This window comes from Vespa velutina, chromosome 2 (assembly GCF_912470025.1).
Source record: "Vespa velutina chromosome 2, iVesVel2.1, whole genome shotgun sequence".
Classification (NCBI taxonomy): Eukaryota; Metazoa; Arthropoda; class Insecta; order Hymenoptera; family Vespidae; genus Vespa; species Vespa velutina.
In genome coordinates, this window is record NC_062189.1 from 295,163 (window position 1) to 320,131 (window position 24,969).

Below are 24,969 nucleotides of genomic sequence, written 5' to 3' on the forward strand. Positions count from 1 at the left end.
TACAAATTTGATCAGTTTTAGCTACGTCTGGAAAAACTTACCAAGTATTATAACCTTCCTGTTATTTGTTATGTCGTAAGAGTTTATACAAACTATAATTGTTAATAGGATAAAACAAATTATAAGCATACGCATATAATGATATGTTGTTATATATTTACAATGAAGCGTACCTGTGCGTCGAACCGGCAGCTATATTTAGTGTCGTTTTCATCGTTTGACATGATTATATCTTCAGTAATTTACATTGATACGTACAACTAAAGATATATAATAAGAAAGCGATAAATGTGCTGAAAAAGCAATTAATGTCTGTCTTCTACCTTTACATATACCGCGCGATTATAAATCAACTATTTTTTCACTATCGTATGTTACGTGCCGCGTATAATTATTATTAGCTATTGATAATTTTTACTATAAAATTTTTTACTGATATAATATGCATCATATATTCGTTTAATACGTACACTTTCAAAGTCTTCGCGGAACGAAATAACAAATTGGCATGTAAAGGTAGTGTAATAACGTGTCGTCTCTATAGAAAAGATACTTGAATTTTGTAAGATTACTTTTAAATCTGACGAGGAACACTGTGTACGCTCATAAATCCACGCGCGTCGATATACAAATTATATTAAGTATTGTGTGTTTTGTGTGTGTGTGTGCGTGCGTCTGTGTGCGTGCATGTGCTGTGTATACGTAGTCTCGCAATTTGCGTACAATCAGTCTGAATAAGCATAATAAATATTTTTCACTGAAATCGTAAGAGACATTTTAGCATCATATCATCTTTAGACGACGACGACGACGACGACGACCACGACGACGACGACGACTCGAAACTTCTCAGGAAGGATTAAAAAACCTAAATATATATACATATATATATATTCATAAATATATTACTTTATTTAACAAAACGTAATATTGACAATAAAATCTCAATTGACTTCATCATTTGACACGTGAGACCGTAGATAATTGCTTCTTACGTAAAGCAACGTAACAGCTCATTTTTATTATAAATTGTCACTTTTATTCGGTGGAAAGTAGGATTTTGTACTCTCTCGTTTCAGTCAACTTGTTTCGTCGTTGGATTCGAAGATCCCCTCGACTACTTTTTCTTCTTCAACTGTTTGTTCTTCTTTTTCTCCTCTCTCTTTTGTTCGCGCTCCCTCAAGCATTTGAAAAGTTTATAAACGAAGAATACTGAAAATATACGATTTTAATCAACAAATTTCGAATGATTATATACAGTGCAAAGAATTATGAAAGCGTCACAAAGAATAATATGAAATAGGAAGATATTTGTCTATATGGTTGTGGATGATTACGTAGATGAGTTTCATAATCACTAGCTCGGAATATTGTCGTACCTAATACAAAAAATATTAGGAATATCGTCAAAAAAAAGAAAACGTTAGATCGCATCAATAAGGAAAACGAAGCGGGTGAGTTCCAATCGCTAAAGATCTCTTTAACAAATACTTTAACTTCCTTCATAAAACTTTCCTTATCCTTATCTTCTAGATTTTTCAATCGAAGAAGAATGTCGATCAACTGTTCTTCTTGCTTTTTAGAAAGTCTACCGATATTACGCAAATTTTCTAAAATACTTTCAGCCATCTCGAATATTTGGTCTAATGCTATTAAAAGAAATAAAATAAAACTACAGGTGGTAATCGATTGGATTTTTGGATAGCGCATCGAGTGGACGATTAGATAATAAACGATAACGGGATAGTTGAGCGCGATACAGGGAACAGTTTTAACGGGCTAAGGTCAATGATTTAAATCAAATGCTTGCGCAATCAAAAAATGCAAAGGCAAGGAGTTAGCTCGAACCAACGAGGATTAAAGTTAAAGTCTAAGAATAATGGGACAATGAGTCCATTTCTTTGTTTACGTTCTCGATATTTACCAAAAATGAGAGCCACGACGGCGAGCAAGGACAACGAAATGAAGGTCTGATTGATGAGATTGCGAGTGGGCACTTGTGTGTTGTACGTTCGAGACACGACCTTGAATAACCTTCATCAAATCTTCCTTCAAGTTGTCCCTTTCTTCCTCGGACATGTCGACCTATGAGTCGAGTATCTCATGCAGAGTGTTGGATTTTAAGCAGTGGTCCATAGAAATCGCTCTTTTAACTTTTCTCCGTATCGCCAATACTTTCGTATAAAATATTGTCGGAGGTGTAAGCGTTAACGAACATCTTAAGCCCACTCACATCGACGGCCACATCTTAATCGAACACCAACGATAATATGCCGAGTTTTTAAAGAATTATCTTTGCATAACAAGTTCTTCATAAAAGTTCACACGTTTATTTTTATCGCATTTAAGTTCCATCGAAAATCGCATATAAAAGAGCGCAAGCTCTCTTGGAAGATCTGTGATCTTAAATAAGAGACTTTTACGAGAAGATCTGTCGGAAAGCATATGCTTTTAAAAAAACGAAACGATCTACCACTGATGAGAGGAAATTGTTCGCCCTAGAGATGGGCTAAAAAGAGGGCTCGCTTTACGATTAATAGAATTTCGGATAGCAGATGCCAACGTGGCTTCTAACGACGCGTGCTTAAACCTCGCCAGAACGACTTGACATTTTCCAAGGTACAGATAAAGAGGAGACTCTCTGAATATAGTCTCTCTCCCTCTCCTCCCCTCTCCTCCCCCCCCCTCTCTCTCTCTCTCTCTCTCTCTCTCTCTCTCTCTCTCTCTCTCACCCCTCGTTTATGAGCGTGTGTATGAGAAAAAAAATATTGGCAGACAGAGAAAAAGATAAAGATAGGAAGGATCCCTTATCACGGCTGCTGAGCGACTCATCAAATTGACCTTTCTCGATACCGTCTGTTAGCCGGCTGTTTTATAAAAATAAAATAAGTTTGTATTATATAAATTTCATAATATAATAAAGTGATGAGAGAGAGAGAGCATCGCTCGACTATCCATTGAACTCAAATGTCTTATATAAAAAAGAAAAAATAGATGTGCGATTAAATTAGTCAAAAAATATTTGCCAGTTACATTCGATAGCTGCTTATCCATCTGAAAGCACGTCTTTTTAACAGCTGTTCAAATTTCTCCTCTCATTAAATATTTTAAAATGTGTATCATAACGTGCTAGGAATAGCCGCCGTTAATGGTACCATTAAATAGTCCAATTCGAAGATCCAGCTAAACAAATTATCGAAAATTTGTTTAACGATGGAAATGTATTTTTTTTTTTTTTTTTTTCAAATCACCCGAGAGAATAAATCGAACGGAGAGAGATAAGCAGCCAATCGTCGACTTTTTACGTTTCGCGTTTCTTTGAAAACAAAGGTGAATCTTCTCAAAGATCGAAATAACAACTAGAGAAATAACAAGTTAGAGATGACGGATCAACGAACGCGTTCGACACGTAAAAACCATATGTTCTTTCTTTCATGGTAAGATCGAAGAATGAAAAGGAAATAAAAAGGGAGAAAAAAAGGTATAGGATATATCGAGTTTCAAAACGAATAAGAATTCTTACCGGAAAGACCGACGACTATTATCGTTGGAAGAACGAATACGACGTTGTTGAAGCCGTGTTGATACGGCGTGTCAGGCCCACTGAGATCCACCATACTTTTGCTTCCTTTCTCTTTCGAATAAATGAGAATCTTCAGGAATATTTCATCGCACTCGCGGCGGTGCTTGGCGAGAACAGGTGTCACCGCGACGCCATCTGCGGAACGATGAAGAAAATGAGAATGCGTCTCGTTTTCGTTTCGCGTTGCTTATCCTTTGCCAATCCTTTCTTCCCTATATACTACTTCAACTGTTATATAGTATACTGTACGTCTTTATATCTATGAATATGTACATATAAAAGATGCAAGATGGAAATGAAACAATGAAAAGACGAGACGAATTTAATCGACTTATTTCTCAAGTTTACGAACGAAAGTATCGATCTTTTGTCGCTCTCGACGACAGCGCAATAGACGATATCTACTTCTACTGAAGAATTTCAATTTCTTTCTTTTACAAATAACAAAGAATCGCCATTATCAATATTAATAATATTGTTCGTTGAAAAGTAAAGAACGATAGAGAGATGAAATATCAATACAATAAATTTGTATTGTTCTATTCATCGACAACGTAATACGATAGTTAAGTTCAAATTTCCCGGTCCTTTTTCATAAAACAGAAGCTACTATATTAGTCAGTTTAACGTTTATAATTAAGCAATAGAAAAAAAGATTATAAGATAATCGGTAAAGTTTTGCAAGCTGTATTTTGCCGAGATAATTTAATTCATAAATGTACGCATTTAAAAATGGAAAAGAAGGAATGAAAGAAAAATTTTCCGTACTGGCCGGCAATGAAAAACAACCGCCTCTAAGCGACCCCTAAGTAAATCTTAGTACAATCGCGTTTAAGTGCTAAGACGTCGGTCGTAAAGCGTCGAAGGAAGCATAACGGTCTCAACATGGCTGCTGTGAATGCTGGAAGCGTTTTGAAATTCGCCAAATTATCAGATAAAGCATTTGCACCCACGAAAGGTTCAGCTTTAGCGGCTGGATACGACTTACGAAGGTAGGAATTATTTTTCTCAGTGATAAATTCAACGAATCATTTTGAATTATTTGTTATACTTAGTGCTTATGAGTGCGTTGTACCGGCTCGAGACAGGAGTTTGGTGAAAACTGATATACAAGTACAGGTTCCTCCTGGCACTTATGGCAGAATAGCTCCAAGGTCTGGTTTAGCATTGAAAAATTTCATAGATGTTGGCGCAGGCGTCATTGATGCGGACTATCGGTATATACTTTTTTATTCTTTTTCAAATAATAATAATAATAATACGAATAATATGAATCGGCGGCCCTCCCTTAACCTGCAAATACTATGCTTCCAGTGGAAATCTTCAAATATTAATCTTCAATCATAGCGACAAAGAATTTAAAATAGCACCTGGAGACCGCATCGCTCAATTAATTTGTGAGAAAATAGAATATCCCGAATTAAAAGAATTGGATACTCTGGATGAAACAACAAGAGGCGCGAATGGATTTGGTTCTACAGGGAAAAATTGAGATAAGAATGAAGGAAAGTAAAAAGGTTTATAACCGACAAGACTGATCAGAAACTAGAATTTCAAGAAAATACAATATTTTTCTATTACTGTGTCAAGTTTATTCCATCGTATCGAGTTTTTTTACTGCTTTTATAAGACATTCATGTACGATATAATGAAATAATATAAACATTTGTCACATCCCAATACTTTACAAAAATATATTTCATAATCCATCTATTTTTTACGAATTAAAAGATCTCAAACAGAGGAAAGCTATCTTTATATCTTTGATACGGTTACAAGCCCTGTATGTAACGTAGGAGTTCTTACCAGTTTTTGAATGTTTTTAAACTCTTCGTGCTTTGCATCTTTTAATAATTTAAAAATAACAGTCTCTGAAGTAGATATGTGACATCCTATTGCTTGCATCCTCTATAAAAAGGCGTCGTTTCATTAATATCCTTTAATAGATTTTAAATAAATCGCTTATCTCGCAATCGATTACCTCCAGTGCTAATAATCTATCTTCTTGCGTGCGAGATGTACAACAATCTGCCACGGTATGAACCTCGTATCCACTCATTTTCAAATCAATCGCCGTATTCTCAACGCAAACGTGAGTTTCAATTCCGATAAGTATTATAGACTCAGGACGGGTTCCGCAACAAATATTGGAAAGTGCTTCGTTGACCTATGAGAAAATATCATATACTTAACATTCCAAATGATGAAATAATTAAGAACTTATGCTACAAGCCGACCCTTGAAGAATTAATTACTTACGTCAGCGGTACACATACTAAATTGAGTTTTCTCAAAAGGACCTTTAGCGGTAGATATATCTAATTGTGGTACAGTTTTGCCCAAAGCTTTTGGATTTTGTTCCGTCACAATCATTGGAACTTTTAAAAGTTTCATGGAATTTACCTAAACGACAATATGCATGTATAATTTATATTTAATACGCGATAACGATAAGAACGTAACCTCAAACTTTATAACTTTCTCATATAATTCAACTGTTATAATATGTTAACGTTATAATATACGATAACTTTTGAGAAAATTACCAATTTTACAGAATTTTCAAGAACTTTATCAAATTCGAACATAGCTTTTGCGAATCTTTCTTGAAAGTCACATATAAATAATACAGTTTTTCCATTTTTAAGAATTGCCTTTGCTGCATTTATTGCCATTATTTCAACAAAATTTATGGAAAAAGGGTTAGGAAAGGGTTTGATTTGACACTAGCACATACGACACCAGTCGTGGAGTTTGTCGAGTGAGAAAGACAAGCGAACAGTACCTCTCATCGGTACTATCAGATGACGGCAGAAGTATTAAAGAAATTCAATTTTTATATAATGCAGTTTGGCCTGTCGACGGTTAGATGGCGAAACTTGTACTCGGTCTGCAATCGAGGAAAGGGATAGAGCGTTTGGTTGGCCGGAGGGGTGGCGGAAAGAAAACTTACGGACTCCATTCCCATTGTCTTCCTTTATACACAATTGTAAAACTTCATTTTCCCCAATGAATTTTAATCCAAAGATATCGTCGGATAGAAATTTTCAAGTCGCAAGGCAGTAATATAAATAATAAGGACGTCGTTCACATTTGGCGAATCAGGTTTTTTTTTTTCCACGAAAATCAGCCAAATCGTACAATTCATAGTTGCGATTATTTTTAATTTATTTAAACGATCTAACGTTTTTACGACTATCAATGTAATATAATATAATTAATACTCGTTGAAAAGTTACAGAGCCATTGAGAAACGTTGACGTGCGAAATAATTTTAATCTGACATATTCGAGTAGATGTCAATTTTAAACTTTGAGCGGCAACCCGCGGTGAGAAGCGGATATTACTTATCCGATTTAAGGTCTTTGGAATATCATTGTATGTCATGTAGTAGTCACATTTTTATATTTCTATAAATTCTGATTATTTTTGCGGCATCGTACGACATCGTAAGCTTCGTACATTGTACTGAATGATGTGCATTACGTCGAAACTAATATCGTCCTAATGGGTACTACGACATATATGTAGGTCATAATAAAAAATTATATGTCTATCTGCTTGCGATATCAAAATGTATTTAATAATACAAATATATATGATACAGACCGTGAAGGAGCTTTCGTAAGAAGCTTTCTAATATAAAATAAAAACATGTCCGCCTGGCCGATTTTCCAAAGTACTTGGCGATTTCATTTCAGATGGCGACGAGCCAGTTATCTATAATAAATAACAATTAATATACATACATATGTCAAAGAAGAATAATTATAATTCACTTTGGCAAGTCATAATTGGCAATTCGAAAAATGAACAGAGTCGTAAGTTTTTTTTTAAGTTGCACTATCGCGCTTATTCGTTTACCGCAACATTAATAAAACTTTATGTTATTACTGGAAACATTTACGTATACACATCTAAAAATACATAGCGTTGAAGGGCGTATCTTATCGATAGTCAAAGTGGATAATAGAATATGTCACCGCTTTTACAGCTGAATTTTCTAAGAAAGAGAGGTAATGAATTCAATCGTGATAGATGTATAGTAATAACATACATTCATTTATTATTTATTATTATTATATATTTAGATTATACGTAGCTTATTGTTTTTGTTCTTTTTTTCTTTTATTTCTGTACTTCGTAGCAACGGCAAATATATTATAGTTCGATCGCAGAGATAAATATAATCTTCGGTCTACCGCAGATGTATCATTCATGCCATAATATCGGAAAATAATGGGCCCCATATTCATCATTGGTAGATCGTAATCAAGAAAAGAGGCTCGTTAATTATTCCGGAATAATAGTCTCCTTGGTGAAGTTAAACGGGTTCGCTTAATAAACCGAAAAATTTGGAAACAGTCAATATCCTTTCGATGAATGTATTCGAAGATTGTTATCGAAAAGGTTTCTCTTTCAAAATCGACCGATCGTAGATTACGTTATGCTTTTCTTTGATCATGTTGCCTAAACATGATCAAAATAAATTTTTAAAGAATCCAACTCTCCCTCTCTCTCTCTCTCTCTCTCTCTCAATCACTTGTTCTTCTTTCGTCCAAGCACCGCGTCGTAGATTACATTTCTCTTCCATTAATATCAGCAAGATACGTCGCACTGCATCCATCCATTTCTTACGCTGCATTAGATGCCACCACGACTGTACTCCGTTCAACGAGTCGAGTTAGTAGAAATAAACGAAACATTCGTCTGTTAGACACGTGATAAATGCAATGAACACCAGCTATTGGATGTCAAACAATAGTCAATTGTAAAATTCAAAAGCGAAAATACTATGGGTCATTATTAGGAATTATTTCATTACGAGAATCCCATTTAAAGGTGGTGCAGGATCTGAAAGTTGTAAATATGCTCTTGTCCCGATCACGTAGATTTCTTTATTTCTACTGACTCGACTCGTTGAACGGAATATAGTAGAATAATACGCGAAAACTGTGAACGATAACAAGCGATACATATGAATATGGATAAGAGAAACGTTTGACCTAATAAAAGTTCAGGGACAACACTAGCGTTCCCGGTTAGTGATTTATCGGATATATACTTTTTTCAAGTTACGCACGAGTCCTTTCACTGCGTTTCAAAAATACCAAGCTTTTTCACGATCCAGTATGCAATTAAAAAATTATTCCACGTTATATTACACTTTATAAGAGATTTCAAAAAGTCGAATCTCTTTTATACGTATGTTCCTTTGATATTATATTTTATTCGAACTAGATTGATTTTATCGTGTGCAAAGATCAAAGGATAAGAATTAAACTGAGCGATATAGGTAGAGCAAAGGAAAAGCAAACAGTTTAAGTAGAGAATATTATAATCGTACCGACACGAGAGGAAATAAAAAATGTCATACCGCCTTGAAAGTGAAAAGAAAAAAAGAAGCACGATGCTAAATAGCAAACGAACGACGAAGCGTTTTTTATCGTTTCTCTTTAATAAAAAGAGAACGCAAGAGTAATATACATTTCTATCGATAAAGCAAGGAAGGTCGCATTATACTCGCATAAATTCTCACGGATCGATCGATTGGATATATTCGAGAACATCGTATAGAAGAAAATGGATATTTACGAAGGGTTGGACGCGCGGTTGATAAAAGATAAGAGATAAGCAGTAGAACTGGAAAAAAATATTGCGAACATCGTTTAATTCATGGTTTACCTTACCTGCCAAAATTAACCTTAATATATACAATACAATATACGTATGTTTTTGGAAGCAAAATGAACGAGAAAGAGAATGAGAGAGCTACTGTTCGTCTAGCTATTAAACGGAAAAAGTCAATCGCATTGTTTCGATCGATCGTAGTCGATTGGTACGACGATTAAAAAGAATAACGAAATTTTAATTGGTCTTGGAATTGGCGAGCTTGGATAGGAACGTTCGCGCCTTGAAGAATATTGGTAAGTAATCGATGTCGTTGGATATCATTGATATTACTTTAATGCAATGTCCCGTCCTCGTTCCGCTTGCTTTCTCTCTCTCTCTCTCTCTCTCTCTCTCTCTCTCTATTCCCTTTACACCTTATTTTTTCATCCGTGCAATAGGCTTTATTAATAGTACGATAACGCGCGTCGGCCTTATAAACGCTCGCTGGTGTGTGGAAAGAAAGAGAGGAAGGAAGGAAGAGAGAGAGAGAGAGAAATATTAACCGAGCAAGTGGTGGGGAAAAGCGAGATGTGACGATGGAAGGAGAACGCGCAGTCGCAGTTTCACGACATGCCAGGCGCGAGTTGGACGTATTAAGAGGGATTAATCGAGAGTACATACATACATTGCCGAGCGAGACGCAGTGACGGAAAGAATGTTAAAGATCGTCGTTAGCGTATAAAACGCACGAGCTAGTCGAATTTCGGCCAAAGCTAAGTGAAAGTAGATTAAAGACGACGACGACGACGACGACGACGATGACGCCGACGAGGATGCTTGTGCGAAACGAATACGAGTAGCTATGACGTAGCTCGCGACAAACAAACAAACAAACAAACAAACAGAAAGAAATCGATCGCAAACCCGATTGAAGTGCGTATAAGAGGACCTTGAGAAGAGAGAACAACGAGAATTTCGAATTTTCTCGAGTTTGTAAACAGAGAATGGCCGTGGAACCTCGTGTCACTGGAAACACCAAACCCCTGGTGCCGCTCTTCATAAAGGCAACAGACTGCGTTTATACGAGCTGCTATTGGTGAGAAGAAAGACAGTTCGTTGCGTTAATTAGACGTATTATCGTTTGTCTTGATACGCGGAGGCGAGATCGATTTGAAGAAATAAATGTGTCGTATTGCGGCATATCCCGCGCCTCGATCGATACGCGTTGCAGTGGTGGAACGAACGTCGCTGATACGGAGCGCCGCCATTATCGAGGGAACGAGAGAGAGAGATAGATAGCGTGTTACCAATCACGAACGCCCACAGTAGACTATTCAAAAATTCGCGCTTCGCCGACAATTCGATCATTGGCCGAGACGCATTTATTTTTCTCTCATTCTCCCCCTCCCCCCCCCCGCCGTATGCCTAATACGTTACCCTATGCACGGTAACGTTTTATTTACGTCTTGTCCTTTTCGTTAATACTTTCGAGGTGAGGAGTTGCTCTATCGTAAATCATTCGGCCCTTCTTGATTATCTTGTTTCAATTTTAAAATGTACATCTGATAAATCTAAAGGTTAATAATTATCGCGCGCACGTGAAAACGCTTTTATAGGTTATTTATTATTTTTATGGCGTTTACGTGCGATATTTTCATGATCATTTTCAGCGAAGAAAATGTATGGAAGCTGTGCCAGGATGTCGCTACCAAACACGGATCGGAATTACAACATTGTCACGTTGCTTTTATAAGCAATTCTCGACGTAGCGTTCCACTTTGGCGTCAACGAGCTGGCAAAGACGAGGACAAGCTCGTAGTTTGGGTTAGTTCATTCGATTTATATCGGTTTCGTTGAAAAATAATTTCTTTCATATTTCTTCAGGATTATCACGTTATCCTCATTTACGCGCCCGACGAGAGAGCCGTCGTTTACGATTTGGATAGCGCTTTACCATATCCAACGCACTTTTGGAAATACGCTACGGAAACGTTCAGATCGGATGAAGCTTTGCGACCAGAATATCACAGAAGATTCCGATTGGTTCCCGCCAGTCTTTATTTGCAACAATTTGCCTCGAACCGGCAACACATGAAACGCGAGGACGGCACGTGGATCAAAACGCCACCCGATTATCCTCCGATTTCAACGCCAAGTACGTATACCTTTTATTTCTCGCAATATTGATTTCGATTACGAATCCGTACGTTACAGCGTGCAAAGACAATTTGGATTCGTTTATCAACATGGACCCGGGTACCGGATTAGGCACCGTCATGAGCCTGAAACAGCTAGTGAACAGATTCTATAGGCCGAACGTTAACACACCGGCATCACCCTCACCTCAGACGCAAGCAACTCCGACTTAAAAACGAACGACCTCAAGAACGAGTATTTACGCGTACTCGAAGCCTTTTGCTTCCTTTGAGGAAAAAAAACAAAAAAAAAAAAGAATAACAAAAAAAGGAAAAGAAAGAATTTACAAAATCATTATATCGTGTGGCCTAAGAGAGAGAGAGAGAGAGAGAAAGAGAGAGAGAGAGAGAGAGAGAAAGAGAGAGAGAGAGAGAGAGAGAGAATCGATAGGTGCTCGTCGTATCTACGACTCTCTTCCCATCGAGGGATTCGATACACCTTTCGAAATACTTACCCACAAGCGTCTCGTTGTACATAGGTCGCGTGTCGTCTTGTCTTCTCTTCTTGTGTCCTCTTCTCGTGTCGCAACGCACACGAGCAGAAAAATATATACATATAATGGCGAAACGAGTCGAGTCGCGATACGAGTTCTCGTAGTTCGCGACGATCCTATCGGATATTCGTTCGCTTTGTTGAACATATCGAGGAACGTACGAAATACGCGCAAACTAAGATATTTTTTATTTTATTCCGTTAGTAATAATTTAATAATAATAATAATAATAATAATAATAATAATAATAATAATAATTAATGATAACGATTACGCGGATGATCCTCGTTTGTGTTCTCTGCGTTCGTTGAAAGTACGACGGGACACTTTTCTTTTTTATCCACGCGTTTCTCTCCTTCACGGAAAATCAAAATACGAGGTCGCCGTTGTTCGAAAAAAAAGGGAAAAGTAATAGAAGAAGAAGATAATTTAATGGCTCCTTTATACGCACACATTTATCAGTAATTTATTCGTCGGTAAGTACTTCGACCATCGTATATTTTAGGAAGGATTCTTCGTAACGTTTCTCCACTCTTTTTCGAGGGTATATTTTCATCTTTCTCTTTCTAAATATCTTTACTCGAGCCTTCTATCCCCGTTCTCTATCGCGCACAATGTTACGACGTTTGACCATACTACAAAAACTTAAATCGCCTTTTATAAGTGTTCTCGTCTACGGAAAAAAGAGGAAAACGTTTAATGATTATATACATACGCACACATATATACATATATATATATATATATATATGTATATGTATATATATATATACATATGGATGCGCATGTGTGTATAAAAGACGATCTTTCTCACTCAGCTTTACTCTCTATCAGTGGTATTATTATAATTATTGTGTCAAAGACTGATGTATTTACGGGAGAATCCCAAACACGAAGAAAATCCCTTTGGTGATATTCGTTGGCGCGTGTTCGTTGCACGAACGCGATTAAAGCGCTTATAATTAATGTGTGATCGATAATGTAAGAAGCAACGTCTTACTCTCTTGCGAGATAATTGTAATTATAAACGATTATTATAATCCTTGTGATACTTTACACTTTCTACTTTGAATACTTACGCTGTACTTATCTACCGTCGTTTGTACTATAAGCCAGAGATTCTTTTAGAATTCTTACGAACCACGTGTTTGCTCGTCGATGAAGATAAACCCGGCATGATATGCAATACATATATGTTGTGTAATATCGGTAGAGACCAAAAACCAAAAAAAGAAAAAAGAGAGAAAGGGAAGCACCCCGTTCGAATCAACGAATTTATGAATTATGTTTTAAAGCGATACAAATTACCCCTCCCCCGGACAACGAAGGAACTTTAAACAAATATCTCTTGTTTCGCGCTAATCGTTCAATCGATTCGTTTCATTCGAACTTCCTTTTCGATGATTAGAATCTAAAAATGTTGCGACGATTCCGTCGCGATAACGTCGTTTATCTCTATGTAAGATAGGTACATGAATATAATTAATCGGGAAGAGCTTCATCGGCGAACGACAGATTAGGAAAAAGTATTCATTTTCTCGTATATAACGTAACGTTCGCGAGTCGACAACCTCGAGAGAGTTCGTCCACTCTTTGCCTTCCAAAACTTCTTACTCGCTCGCTTTATTCTCCTTCATTTCTATAATGTCTTTGATCTCTTCGACTCTTTTACATTACATATATACATATATACATATATACATATATATATATATATATATATATATATATATATATATCATGTTACACTACGACCAAACGAGCAGGAAAAAAGCATATCCTGCTTATCGAAGCGTATTTTCGATGTAGTCAAAGGGTATTTGCGATAAAAAAGAAAAGAAAAAAAATCGAAAAAAAATAACAAAAAAACAAAAAGTAAAACAAAAAAAAAACAACAAAAAAAAGATCATTTCTTTTCTCTTCTTCTTGTTAATAGATACCAAAAGAATTTATTGCCTTTATACGAAATGTCGGGCACCGTGTTACGCACTTCGGTGATGTAGTACCGAGCTCTTTATATAAATTACAATAAAATTGTTACACTTATCAAAACAAACAAGGCGAAAATACAGAAAAAAGATACAATTTCTCTTTATCGTTCATATGGAGTATTGTTACGTATATCGAAAGAAAGATGAATTATTATTGATTAATATTAAATGATAATATATATGTACGTGTATATATATATATATATATATATATACTTATATATATTATTATTGACACATCATAGTACGCATATACATACATATATCTTGATGCATATATATATGTATACTTGTCGATATATATTTCATATTTATTATATTGATATATTGTAATTACATAATGTCTTGTATATATATGTATATGTGTTTATATATATATATATACGTGGACGTTCGGTAACGTATTCTCTCATCATTATCACTTTACGATCTATACAAGTGCCGAGACTCGAAAATGAAAGAAAAAAGCCTCTCGCCACGATTTTCGCATGTTTGCAGGAAGAACGTAAGAAGAACTTATTTAAAATAAAATTTCTCTTTTCGATTATCCATAGGTTATTATAATAATAAATGGATGCACTCCGTTTGTTTCAGCTTAAAAATTATAAATGTACTTGTATTCTTCGTAGATCATCACGTGCCCCAACCTCTCCCCTTCTCTTCTGCTTTCTCTTTTTCTTGATTTCGAATATCCTTTTTATCGTAATTAAGTATCATTGAAAGATAGAAAAAAAAAAAAAAAAGAAATATGAGCATAATCTTAAAAACGTTATCAGTTCCCCAATAGAATTTCAACGATCGTAATTTTCTTTTTCGTGATAGGAATTATAAGTGAACGAATAAAAAAATTTGCGAAACGTAAAAGCTTCGATGTATTTCGCTCGTTTATCTACATAGAAACAAAATTAAAGAAGCTACGCATACCAAAATTTTTTCCACAACTTTTATTTTGGCAAGGGGCAATGAAAAAGTGATGACATAGTTAACTTTTCAAAATGTATATTGTATTCAACTTGAAAAAAATATATATATATATAATATGTAATTACAAAAATTACGTAATGGATTATAGCATTAACTCTTCCAATCGTTTTAAACTTTTGTATATTGGCCATCGAAACCACCGTATACTTGTTGTACGCTCATCGAAAGAGAAATTCTAAAAATGAAGCTTCGCAAAATAGATCCATCGCCGCAAGGGAACACCCATTGAAACTCTGCTCGTATTTACGCTTAAATAATCTTAATATGTAGAGTCTCGTTTTGTTTTATTATTTTACAGTTCTCTCGCATCGTAATGCGTACACGGAAGACACTTGTCACGAGCCAGGGCCGATAACTTCCGTTTATTTCTCCCATTTAAAGACTATTTCCTTGAAATTGTATGAAAGTCGATTAAAATCGACTCATATTACAATTTCACGTTCTATAATACGGTCTATAGGTGGACATTGGTATATTGTTTTTGGACAGGTGCTGAACATCGCCTTGATCGTACTCCACGTCGTTGTAGATTCCACTTTGATTCTATAAAGTGAGGAAAAGAGAAGACTTTCTTTTCGAGAAGATATGCAACTTGAAAATAATAATGTAAAAATAAAGCGACGACCTGCACAAATGATAGGATTAAGTGCAAGTAAAATATTATATCGTGAGAAGGCTTACGATACGTTGTTTTGTTATGCTCACCGCCAAAGACGACCTGGACTTTGGCCTGGGCACGTGGAACCCGTTGCTCTGTGGTATCAAATCGGCCCTATCCTTGTCCTGCGGTTCCGAGTCCGAACTATCCGGATCCGGTTGATGTCTTTGTCTCGGCCTTGGCGGAGCTTGAAGTCTTGGTAATGGAACCGGAGGTAACGTTCCGTGAACATTGATCGGTGGATAACCGAACATTGCAGAGCTCGGTCTTGTCGGGCCCATAGGTTCGGTCTATTTACGAGAAAATTTTTCCTATAAGATCGTTTTCGTATTTACTACATGTTTTACGATTAAACGAAAAATACTAACGGCATAGATATTCGCGGTTGCCATGTGATCGGCAAAATGTGCCAACATATAGGGTGGTAGATTAGGCGGCGGTCCTTGCTTCACCGATGCTAAAGTCCCAACCGAGCCCACTCTAGCCAACGTACCTAGATATACCATAGTCACGTCAAGTTATTTCACAAAAACTTTATACGTATGAAAGAGTGAATTTTATCAATGAAATAAATATGAAAAGCTTTTTATCTACCAGGAAGCGTCCCAGGTATTCCACCTTGAATGTATCCATAAACGGGCGAACCGACGGACTTTTGTTCGCGCGACCATCTCCGACTACGATCGAAACCGATAAGACGAGATTAATATCAAATTTAGTTGCACGAATTATTTTTTAATCCAAGTCCATTTACCTCCACATCACGAGGCAAACCAAAGTTAAGACTATGATTATTAAGGCCGCGACAGAGGCACCTATCGCAACCCCCAAAACTTCGCCGTCGACTTCGCACTGAGTACCATAGTAATTACCAGTACATCTGTAGAAAGAACGAAGCCCATAAATGCATGAGTATGTTTATGGAACAAATATAACCGTGAAAAACTATGAGCGTTTCAACTCACGCGCATTGCATCTGGTCGTTTTGATAGGAACACGTCCCTCGATTGTTGCAATGAGTCGAAGGACAAGATAAGCACGATCTACCAGCTTCGTTCGAATCATCTTTATGGGGATCTTTCAATCCTGGATTGCAAGTACAGGTAAAACCACCCCACGTGTTTGTACAAGTTGCATAAGAGTGACAATCGTTTAATTCCGAGGATGCACACTCGTCCAAGTCTAGAAACGAATAAAGGACAAACATTTAGGATGTTTGTTTCGTCTCTGAGAAGAAAAAAATATTCTTCTTTGTTTACGACTTTATCTAACCTTGCAAATTGGATATCGATCCGCGAGGACTGTCGACGTACAGCGCGCTATTTCCAATATTATTGTTTCTTCTATGAATGACGCCGAGAAGTTGTTTCTGCAATTCGCCAGCCAAACTAGGTCGCACTGTTCTCGGTTCATAGATGAGTTTCAAGGTTGCATTTACAAAGACTCCTCCTTGTCCTTGACTCACGTCACCTTGATATACAGAATTTACAGACGATCCCATATGCTCGTCCGAGAAAGGCGTCATAGACATCGCAGACTCGATCTGAACCGATACAAACGGATTCTCTTTTATCCGAGATAAAATGAAAGGACAAAGCATAGAATGTCTTAGTGCCTTGATACGATTAAAAAAGGAAAAAAAAAGAAACAAGAAAAGAAGAGAGAGAGAGAGAGAGAGAGAGAGAGAGAGAGAGAGAGAGAGAGAGAAGAAAAGAAAATACTTACGGCTCTGTTTGCTTCGAAAGCCAACGTTTGATAAGATTCGGAATCCTTGTCAGCGAGTCCACGATCCCAGACAACCTTTCTATCGTAAAATCTGTCTATCCTAATGGATACCACGATACTGACGATTTCTATAGGAAGAAGATATTAAAAATGTATAATTATCAAAATGGACCGATCCTAAGATATCTAGTTATAGAAGCATTCTCGATTACAAACTTTTACATGGGAGAGAATGTTGTAATCTCGCGTATCCTGGTTTACAGTGACACGCTGATACACCTTGAATAGTTGCACATGCCTCGTGTTGACTCGCATCGCAGGTACTACTATCGCCGACTATACAAGTGTCTATCCTAACGGGAGGCTGAGTCGGCCGTTTTGGATAATTCGGTCTTGGTGACAATAAGGCAGGACGTTGATTGATGCTCGGAGTGTCAGGTTGCGGGATCGCTAGACTAAACGTATTTAAAATGATTATATTGTATTTAATTGACAATAGACATGTCGCTTGCTAGAGAAAGAAGGCTAACCCGGTGCCGACGACATGCGGAGCCTGAGTTCTAGTTGGTTGAGGTATCACTTGCGAGGATGTAGAAGTTCGATCGGTATTATCGAACAAATTCAGATAGGTCCTTTTACCGTCGATACTTACAAACCCTTGACCTTCCACGGCAGAAGTGAGAATAACATCGGCGTTTCCTCCGTTTATAGATACCCTAACGCCATCTCCTAATAGATAAAATTAGATCAATTTCTCGTATCTGTGCGTTGCGAGAGAATGAAGGAATGATATATTCACCAGAACTTCCACCAGGACCTTGAACCGCGGAAACGGTGACGTCGAATATGTCGACCAAGGACGTGGGTCTTGGCGAAGGGTAAGGTCTTTGCGTAGCCAATCCTGGGGTTCCCGTGTAATCCAAGGTATCGTCTAGTACTATTCCAGGCCGAGGTCGATAGGAATATCGATCCGTAGGAGCTACAAAAATAAATTATCGCTTCGTTAAATATCGAACTCACGCTTCTTTTATCATTCGCTTAGCAGATTAGATCGGTCTGACCTGTATTTTTCGAAAAGATGCTGCTCGTCGAAGAATGAATCATACTTTTTTGAGTGGTGCTCATAGTTTTGACAATCGTTGTAGGTAAACTCTCCGTTGGCGTCGAAGAAGTCGTTCTAATTTCTATGCTTCCCGATTCGATAAACGTACTACTCGGCTCTAATTCCGTCGTCGTAGTCGTCGTCGTCGTTGTCGTCGTCGTCGTCGTCGTCGTCGTCGTCGTCGTCGTCGTTAACGTTTCGAAAGGTTTACTCGAATCGTCGTTCGAAGGGACAGAAGTAGGCCGAACGTCCGTCTTTGTTGGCGTCGGTTCGATCACTCGTACCGACGAGCTCGTTTCAACGTTCAAAGTGCTCGTTGGGAACGATTTCGTAGGTTTGATGCTACTCGAGAACGCAACGTCAAGTTTGCTTTCTTCGTTCTTCGAGTTGACGACTGAAGATATCGCGACTTGACTTGTTTTCGCAATCTTCGTGTCCTTGGCTTGACTGTTCAAAGATATGACGGGTTTTGGAAAATCCGTATATCGTATCACGCTGCTAGGTTGATTCTCATTTTCCTCTTGTTCGGCACCCAACACGAGAGTATTGTCATTATTTATCTTATCCTTCATGTGAGATTGATACTTGTGTATCTTTTTCGTAAAATCATCGTGTTCTCCTTTCTTCGTCGGATTCGCAGGACTTTCCTGCTCCTCCAGGTTAGGACTATTTCCTATTTTATTTTCTATCGTTTTGTGATTCGTCGCGACGCCATCGTTCACGTTCGCAGACTCGTTGGTCGTATTGAGTTCAATCTGCTGTTGATCTGGGTTCAAATCAAAATGCGGCTTCTCGGTGTGCTTTTCGTTGCTCAGATGATCCTTGTCCCGATGGAAGCTAGAATCTAAATTCGCTGGTAGAGGTTTGTACGCTGGAATCGGTCGTCTGTGAACACCTAGACAATTGGAACGTATAATATTTCACTTTTCTTATTATTAGTCATGAGGAAATTTAAATAGGAGAAAAACAAAAATACCAGGCCTGTTCCAGGACCAAGGACGATTTCCCGAAGGTACAATTTGTTCCGGTAAAGGTACACCGTTCAAGAAAGGCCTGATCGGCCTTTCCGGTGGTAACTGATTGATCAGTGGCCTCTCAGGACTCGGTGGCTTGTCAAACGGATAAGGAGTGTCCGGTGGAGGAGGAGGATTCATACCAGGCGTATCAAAGTCCGGTGGTAAAGGAGGAACGTCCGAAATTCTCGGCGGTCCTCTATTGTTGATCCTAAAATAAACGTCGTCGTAGACGTGTAGACGTGTCCTCCTATCGCGTGCCTCGTAATAAGTACGTACCTCGTCGCTTGGATCGGCCTCAACGGTCTTACAGTATTAGCAGCCACATTGACATTCCCGTTCAAAAGTTTTACGATACCCGTAATGATGTCCTGAATATCAGGATTGGCTTGTCTACCAGGCAAGGCAGTTTGTAGAATAGGCGGTGGCGCGTGTTCGCTATAAATCTTCTCTTGGCGAGGTTGTCTTGGTTGGTCTATTCCTTGCAAATAGAGTACTGGTCGGTCTTGGATTCCAACCGGCTGATGGGGCTCCGTCAAGAGATTCCGTCCCTGCGGAGCCCCATGTCCTTCCCCCGAAATCGATCGACTCGTCGTTGGTATTATATTGCTAGGTAAACGAATTAGATTTAATAGTTTCTCCCCTAAAATTAATCGAGAACGTTAAATCCTTACCGATAATATTCTCCGGACTTCACTTCGATGTTATTACCGTCTATATGATCGACGTGCTTTGAAGAAGTCAACTGATCGATCGGTTCTTCGGAACGAGACTCTCTGATTTCATTTTTATTATCGTAACTGTAGACGCTCTTGGAAGTCTCCAATCGAAAAGCTGGAGAAGTTCGGTGAAAAGTCAACGACTCGTCCCGTCGATCGGAACTCAAGGTCGTCCTTTGAGGACCCATGTAAGAGCTCGCACTTAAAACCGGATCATCTTGAGACGATCTAGAGGATGTTCGATCGTTTTGTATGGCCAAGGTAGCTGAAAGTATAAGAAAAGAAGAGAGATCATTGGTTGGCTAGCGTATGTGATAACGGAAGCACGCGCGAGCAAAGGCCACGAGGAGAGAAACCTGCTTCTTCTGTCATATCTTTCCGTCAAAGGGCAAACGGACGAGTGAATCGATCTAACGTGGTGGGAGCAAAAAATCGACGAGATCGACGAACGATTGTCGAAACGAACGGTACTCGAGCGGTTGACATTCTCGAGGCCGGTGTATCGAACTCTTCGAACGGCCGCTTTGAGACGACGCTGCTGTGAGACGGCTTTGAAAGTACAACTACTCTGGATTCTTTCTCTTTCTTTCCGTCTTTTTTCTGCTTTCGTTCGTTCGTTCGTTCGTTCGTTCGTTCGTTCGTTTGTATGACGATACGTATACCGTATGAAGAATATATCGGTAAATTTTACTCTTACATACCTACTTACATACCTCTTTCTATATTCAAAGATATTCTATTAGTAGCGTACTACTGCCAAATTCTTATTTGCCGCTATTCCCTTTGGCTGATTATTCAAAATAGACAAATATCCAATATTTTTATCGAGTACCATCATCCTGAACTATATCGTTTTATAGCGTCTCCTTCCGTTGCACCTTTAGCGATCACGGAGAGAGATATCAGGGATATCAAAGTCGTCGAGTTAAGGAATTTCCTTAAAAGGACCGCGAGTCGGTATAATGTCGGTCGGTTATTATATTATCGATGATCATTTACCGACGATCATTTTACCGACATATGTAATCATTTTAAGTGTCGGTAATATTTCATCTCGTACACTTAATCCATTTTATCGCGCGAAAATTTTTTGCAAGTATCGATAGACGCTATAATCGAGCGTTATAATCCGGCGAATGGATGTTCCATCAAGAATATTTCAAAGAAACTCATAACCGCATAGAAAGTGCGAATATAAGAACGAGAGAACAGCGGCAATTTCTTCGGTCTCCTCCATTCGATTAAACGAGGCGCGACGTAATTTAAGTGAAACTAAAATTTTCTATAATGACCATTGCACACATATACCAGATATATTATGTCGCACGCATCGATAAAGTCCGACCCAAATTCCACCTTTGAAACCATTCAACCCCGTTTAATTAATTGTTTCTACGATACACTTTGCCATCACGATTTTTACTGAGATACGATGTAGAGAATCTAATTGAAGAAAGGAATCCTCGCGAAATTAAACTCGTGCGCGATAAGAAATCAGATAATCACGCGGCGTTCCTTTTCAGTTCTGATTCCTTCGAAGCTAAAGAGCGACGATCTATCGCTAATTGGTCATTAAAATCTATCATAGCCACGAATTTGAAATTCGCGCAATTAAACTAACCGTATATCATTTTCCTGTTAAAATGTGTAACTGTTTATTCTAATCGATGATTTTTTCTTTTCTGCTCTTTTCTTTTTTTCTCTCTCTCTCTCTCTCTCTCTCTTTTTTCCAGTCGTCAATCGCGATAACATTCACGAATTTACAAGTACTCGCAACATCGCATGTAGAAAATTATATTCTCGTTTATATATAATTATATTCTCTCATTATAATATTAGGTATAGCAGTGAGAAGTAACGGAGATGCGTAGAAGAGTATTACGAATTCTTTCAAACTCGTCGGATAGATAGAAGAAGCGTGAGAATGTAGGCAAATCGTGAGGCAGACGTCGTCACTTTGAGAACGGAATGCAGTTCTCTCGGGCTTCGAACTTTACGTAATAAATACATAGGATACATACGCGTGTAAACCGAATTTATAGGTGTACCATTTTCTACCGAATAATTACTACCTTAATCGTAGAGTTTCTTCTCTCGCGAGTCCTATTACGTTCGTACCCATTTATCGATTATTGCATATATATATATTATTATTGCATATATATATATATATCGATTCGATTAATTTGTAAATGTATGGATTGATCTTATTGTCGTTGCTGTCGTAGGGATTATCCGTAGAAGCGTAGACGATGTATGTAACGTCTCTCGAGGCGGTAACGGCAGAGTTAACGGTACACCATTCCAACCCAATATTTATTCTTTTCGCTGGCAAGCGCGACATTTCGTTGCCCTGTGTCTGGCAACTTCGTCAAGTCGATCTCGTATTGACGGATTCGTCAAAGATCGTTCGTTTAATCGAAAATGACGCTCGCGAAAATATAAGCGAACGTTACACTTAGATATTTTAACTAATAACGTCATCTCTCTTCGAGGAGATACGCGCGCCAGCTTTCTTCGATTATTCGTCCAAAAGTCCAATTATCGGATCCACCTTTCTGTTTGGTTACGTAGATATAGGTACGTACGTTCAGGTACGCAGAGCGCGATTTCGTGACACTTTCATGGGTTAATGCGGTTGAGCGAAAGTCGACGAATGACGAAATTCTATGCCGGATACGTTCTTGGTGTCGTTGATCTCATCCCTGACGTTAAACTTTTTATGTTAATCATTATCGAAATCGGCATTATAACGGACACGGTGCATTATAAAATAATATTGGATCTTTCGTAAAGGATTTATGAAAGACGAAGCAAAGTTAGACTCGATAATGCCGTTTCGTTTATGCGGGCTAAAAACGGTAACGTCGAACACGCGTGCTTACTGCGTGGTCTTACAGGTTAACGCTTCAACAGGTATAAACGTTTCTCATAGATATGTAAGTACGAAGAGCTTTCATTTGGCCAGTCAGTCGGGCGAGTGAAAAATCTCGGAGAAACACGGTCTACGTTCTATGCAGCTTTCTCCTCGTCGTTTAAATAGACTCTAACGTGAATTTCCCTTCTAATCCATCTTTTGTTCGATGAAAACAATAAACTCCTTTGCATATCTCTTTTCGAGTAGTGGGTCAACTTTGTAAAATAATTATTCGTTACTTTCGCGAATCATTTTCTTCTTTCAAATCTATTTTATTTGTATCTTCGACGTTCGATCGTCGTATTTGCCGACTCGGAATAGAAAGTGTTTGTCTTTTTGAAGCAGCGCGAGCGTGCCAGATTATCCGGAAGCGGATACGATCCACTTACGGTCTCGAATCTCGAGTCAAATTTATACTCCATTGCACTAATAGCAAATTATTTTTCCCATTTTCTCGTGTACTTGACATTGTGTCGTTCCTTTCAAAATAATCTAACAGAACGTATACAATCTGCATCGAAATTCCGTCGAATCGGTGTAATAAAGACGCGAGACATTCTTTAAACGTGAAAACATTATGTTATGATAAATACTGCCTTCTTTTTTCTTTTTCTATCTCTTTTGCAACATCAAAATCTAGATCGAACAGAGAAACAAAAAAGTAGAATAAAATCGACTGTTGGAGAAGGACTCGACAAGAACAATAAATCTTTCCTTCGATCTTTCTTCTTCCCTGTATTCTCCCATAGATCATAGACATTCAACCGCAACGATTTAGCGACTTACCGGCGGTTACGAGGAGAATGGTCAAGGCCGATAAGGCCTTCGAACCGGTCAATCTCGACATGTTAGACCCTCGTTCTGCTAGGCGGCGTAGTCGAAACGTCGAAAGAAAAGAAAGAGGGAGAGAGAGGGGGGAGGGAGGGAGGAAGGGAGGGAGGGAGAGAGAAAGAGAAAGAAAAGAGGACGATGATTGGTTCGTCCTCTAGGAAGGTAGATATTTCAAGGCCAACTGGATGATTATACTTCCTTCAGGATTCAGAAGCTTTATCAAATCCTATTAAATTTCCTATACGAAAGGAATCGTGTAATCGATAGAGGGCCGCCATTTTGGATCACGAGCCTCGACTCGTCATCAGCGAGCGACTACTTCACAGCCATAGTCCGCCATTCTTTTCTCTCTTTTCTCTCTCTCTCTCTCTCTCTCTCTCTCTCTCTCTCTCTCTCTCTCTCTCTCTCTCTCTCCCTCTTGACGTATCCTTATTCTTCAACTTCTTCTTCTCCTTTTTCCTCCCTCTCTATCTTGTTCTCTCTGTGTGTCTCGCACTCTCGCACACACCGCTTGACCTACTTGCCGAGGAACAGTCTGGTGTAACGAGCGTCAAGTTTTCGGCCAAGACACGACCGTCCTTTGCTCTCTCCCTTTCCTCTTCTTCGTCCTACCACTATCAATGTCAACGTGATCTTCTTCTTTACATCCTGCTAATGAAAGATCCCTTGATGTGGATACTCTTTAAGACACAAACACAGATTTTTGTACTCTCACACAGATTTTTGTATTATAATTTAAAATACTGGCCCAAAAATATAATAAAATTCTGGTAGACTTTTCTCTTTTTGGAAAAAAACAACACAATTTTGATCGAGATCCCTTCGTTTGATTTTTTTCAAAAGTATCGCGCGAGTAGAGTAAAGATCGGATTCACGTTTCGTTCGAGGTTTACTTCACGGTCGTTCACACGGTACTGGCCGTCGACGGTGAAGACGGTCATACACGGTTTCTCCCACCTTGACTATTCCAGGGCCGCGCCATGGTGTTGTGTATTTCTATACTCCCGTAAAGCATCAACGTCACTTCTTCGTGATTCGAACCCACATCGAAGCCACCATGCTTTGGTTGGACTCCTCTGTCTCTCTCTCTCTCTCTCTCTCTCTCTCTGTCGAATCTTTGTCTCCTTGCATTTGCTGCAGCAGA

The 24,969-nt window shown here is 38.3% G+C and overlaps 3 protein-coding genes and 1 long non-coding RNA gene across 5 annotated transcripts; 1 reads left to right on the forward strand and 3 right to left on the reverse strand.

The window, feature by feature from the left end:
• Nucleotides 1-889: 889 nt before the first annotated feature.
• LOC124946975 lies at nt 890-3,517 on the reverse strand. Its single transcript, XR_007100253.1, has 2 exons — nt 1,925-3,517; nt 890-1,212 (listed from the first exon to the last, which is right to left on the reverse strand). It is a non-coding gene; the product is annotated as an uncharacterized LOC124946975 (long non-coding RNA).
• Nucleotides 3,518-4,207: 690 nt separating this feature from the next.
• LOC124946974 (protein N-terminal glutamine amidohydrolase-like) lies at nt 4,208-14,045 on the forward strand. The gene is made up of 5 exons (XM_047488506.1): nt 4,208-4,575; nt 4,639-4,800; nt 10,867-11,020; nt 11,081-11,351; nt 11,411-14,045. Exons 1-5 carry the CDS (start codon nt 4,469-4,471, stop codon nt 11,563-11,565), a joined length of 849 nt encoding a protein of 282 aa, XP_047344462.1. The 5' UTR covers nt 4,208-4,468; the 3' UTR covers nt 11,566-14,045.
• On the reverse strand, nt 5,159-6,389 carry LOC124946971 (isochorismatase domain-containing protein 2-like). Its single transcript, XM_047488502.1, has 4 exons — nt 6,130-6,389; nt 5,843-5,986; nt 5,565-5,750; nt 5,159-5,491 (listed from the first exon to the last, which is right to left on the reverse strand). Exons 1-4 carry the CDS (start codon nt 6,256-6,258, stop codon nt 5,339-5,341), a joined length of 612 nt encoding a protein of 203 aa, XP_047344458.1. The 5' UTR covers nt 6,259-6,389; the 3' UTR covers nt 5,159-5,338.
• An 813-nt stretch (nt 14,046-14,858) lies between the features above and the next one.
• LOC124946955 lies at nt 14,859-24,759 on the reverse strand. 2 transcript variants are annotated; one of them, XM_047488426.1, is made up of 16 exons: nt 23,781-24,759; nt 20,033-20,342; nt 19,638-19,967; nt 19,322-19,569; nt 18,305-19,240; nt 18,043-18,222; nt 17,774-17,972; nt 17,460-17,698; nt 17,244-17,371; nt 16,791-17,061; nt 16,484-16,700; nt 16,273-16,398; nt 16,113-16,195; nt 15,887-16,011; nt 15,542-15,808; nt 14,859-15,403 (listed from the first exon to the last, which is right to left on the reverse strand). In XM_047488426.1, exons 1-16 carry the CDS (start codon nt 23,839-23,841, stop codon nt 15,296-15,298), a joined length of 3,828 nt encoding a protein of 1,275 aa, XP_047344382.1. In that variant the 5' UTR covers nt 23,842-24,759; the 3' UTR covers nt 14,859-15,295. The 2 variants fall into 2 exon arrangements, with proteins under 2 accessions (XP_047344382.1, XP_047344383.1); XM_047488427.1 differs by having other exon boundaries at nt 15,566-15,808; nt 23,781-24,758.
• Between the last annotated feature and the right edge of the window lie 210 nt (nt 24,760-24,969).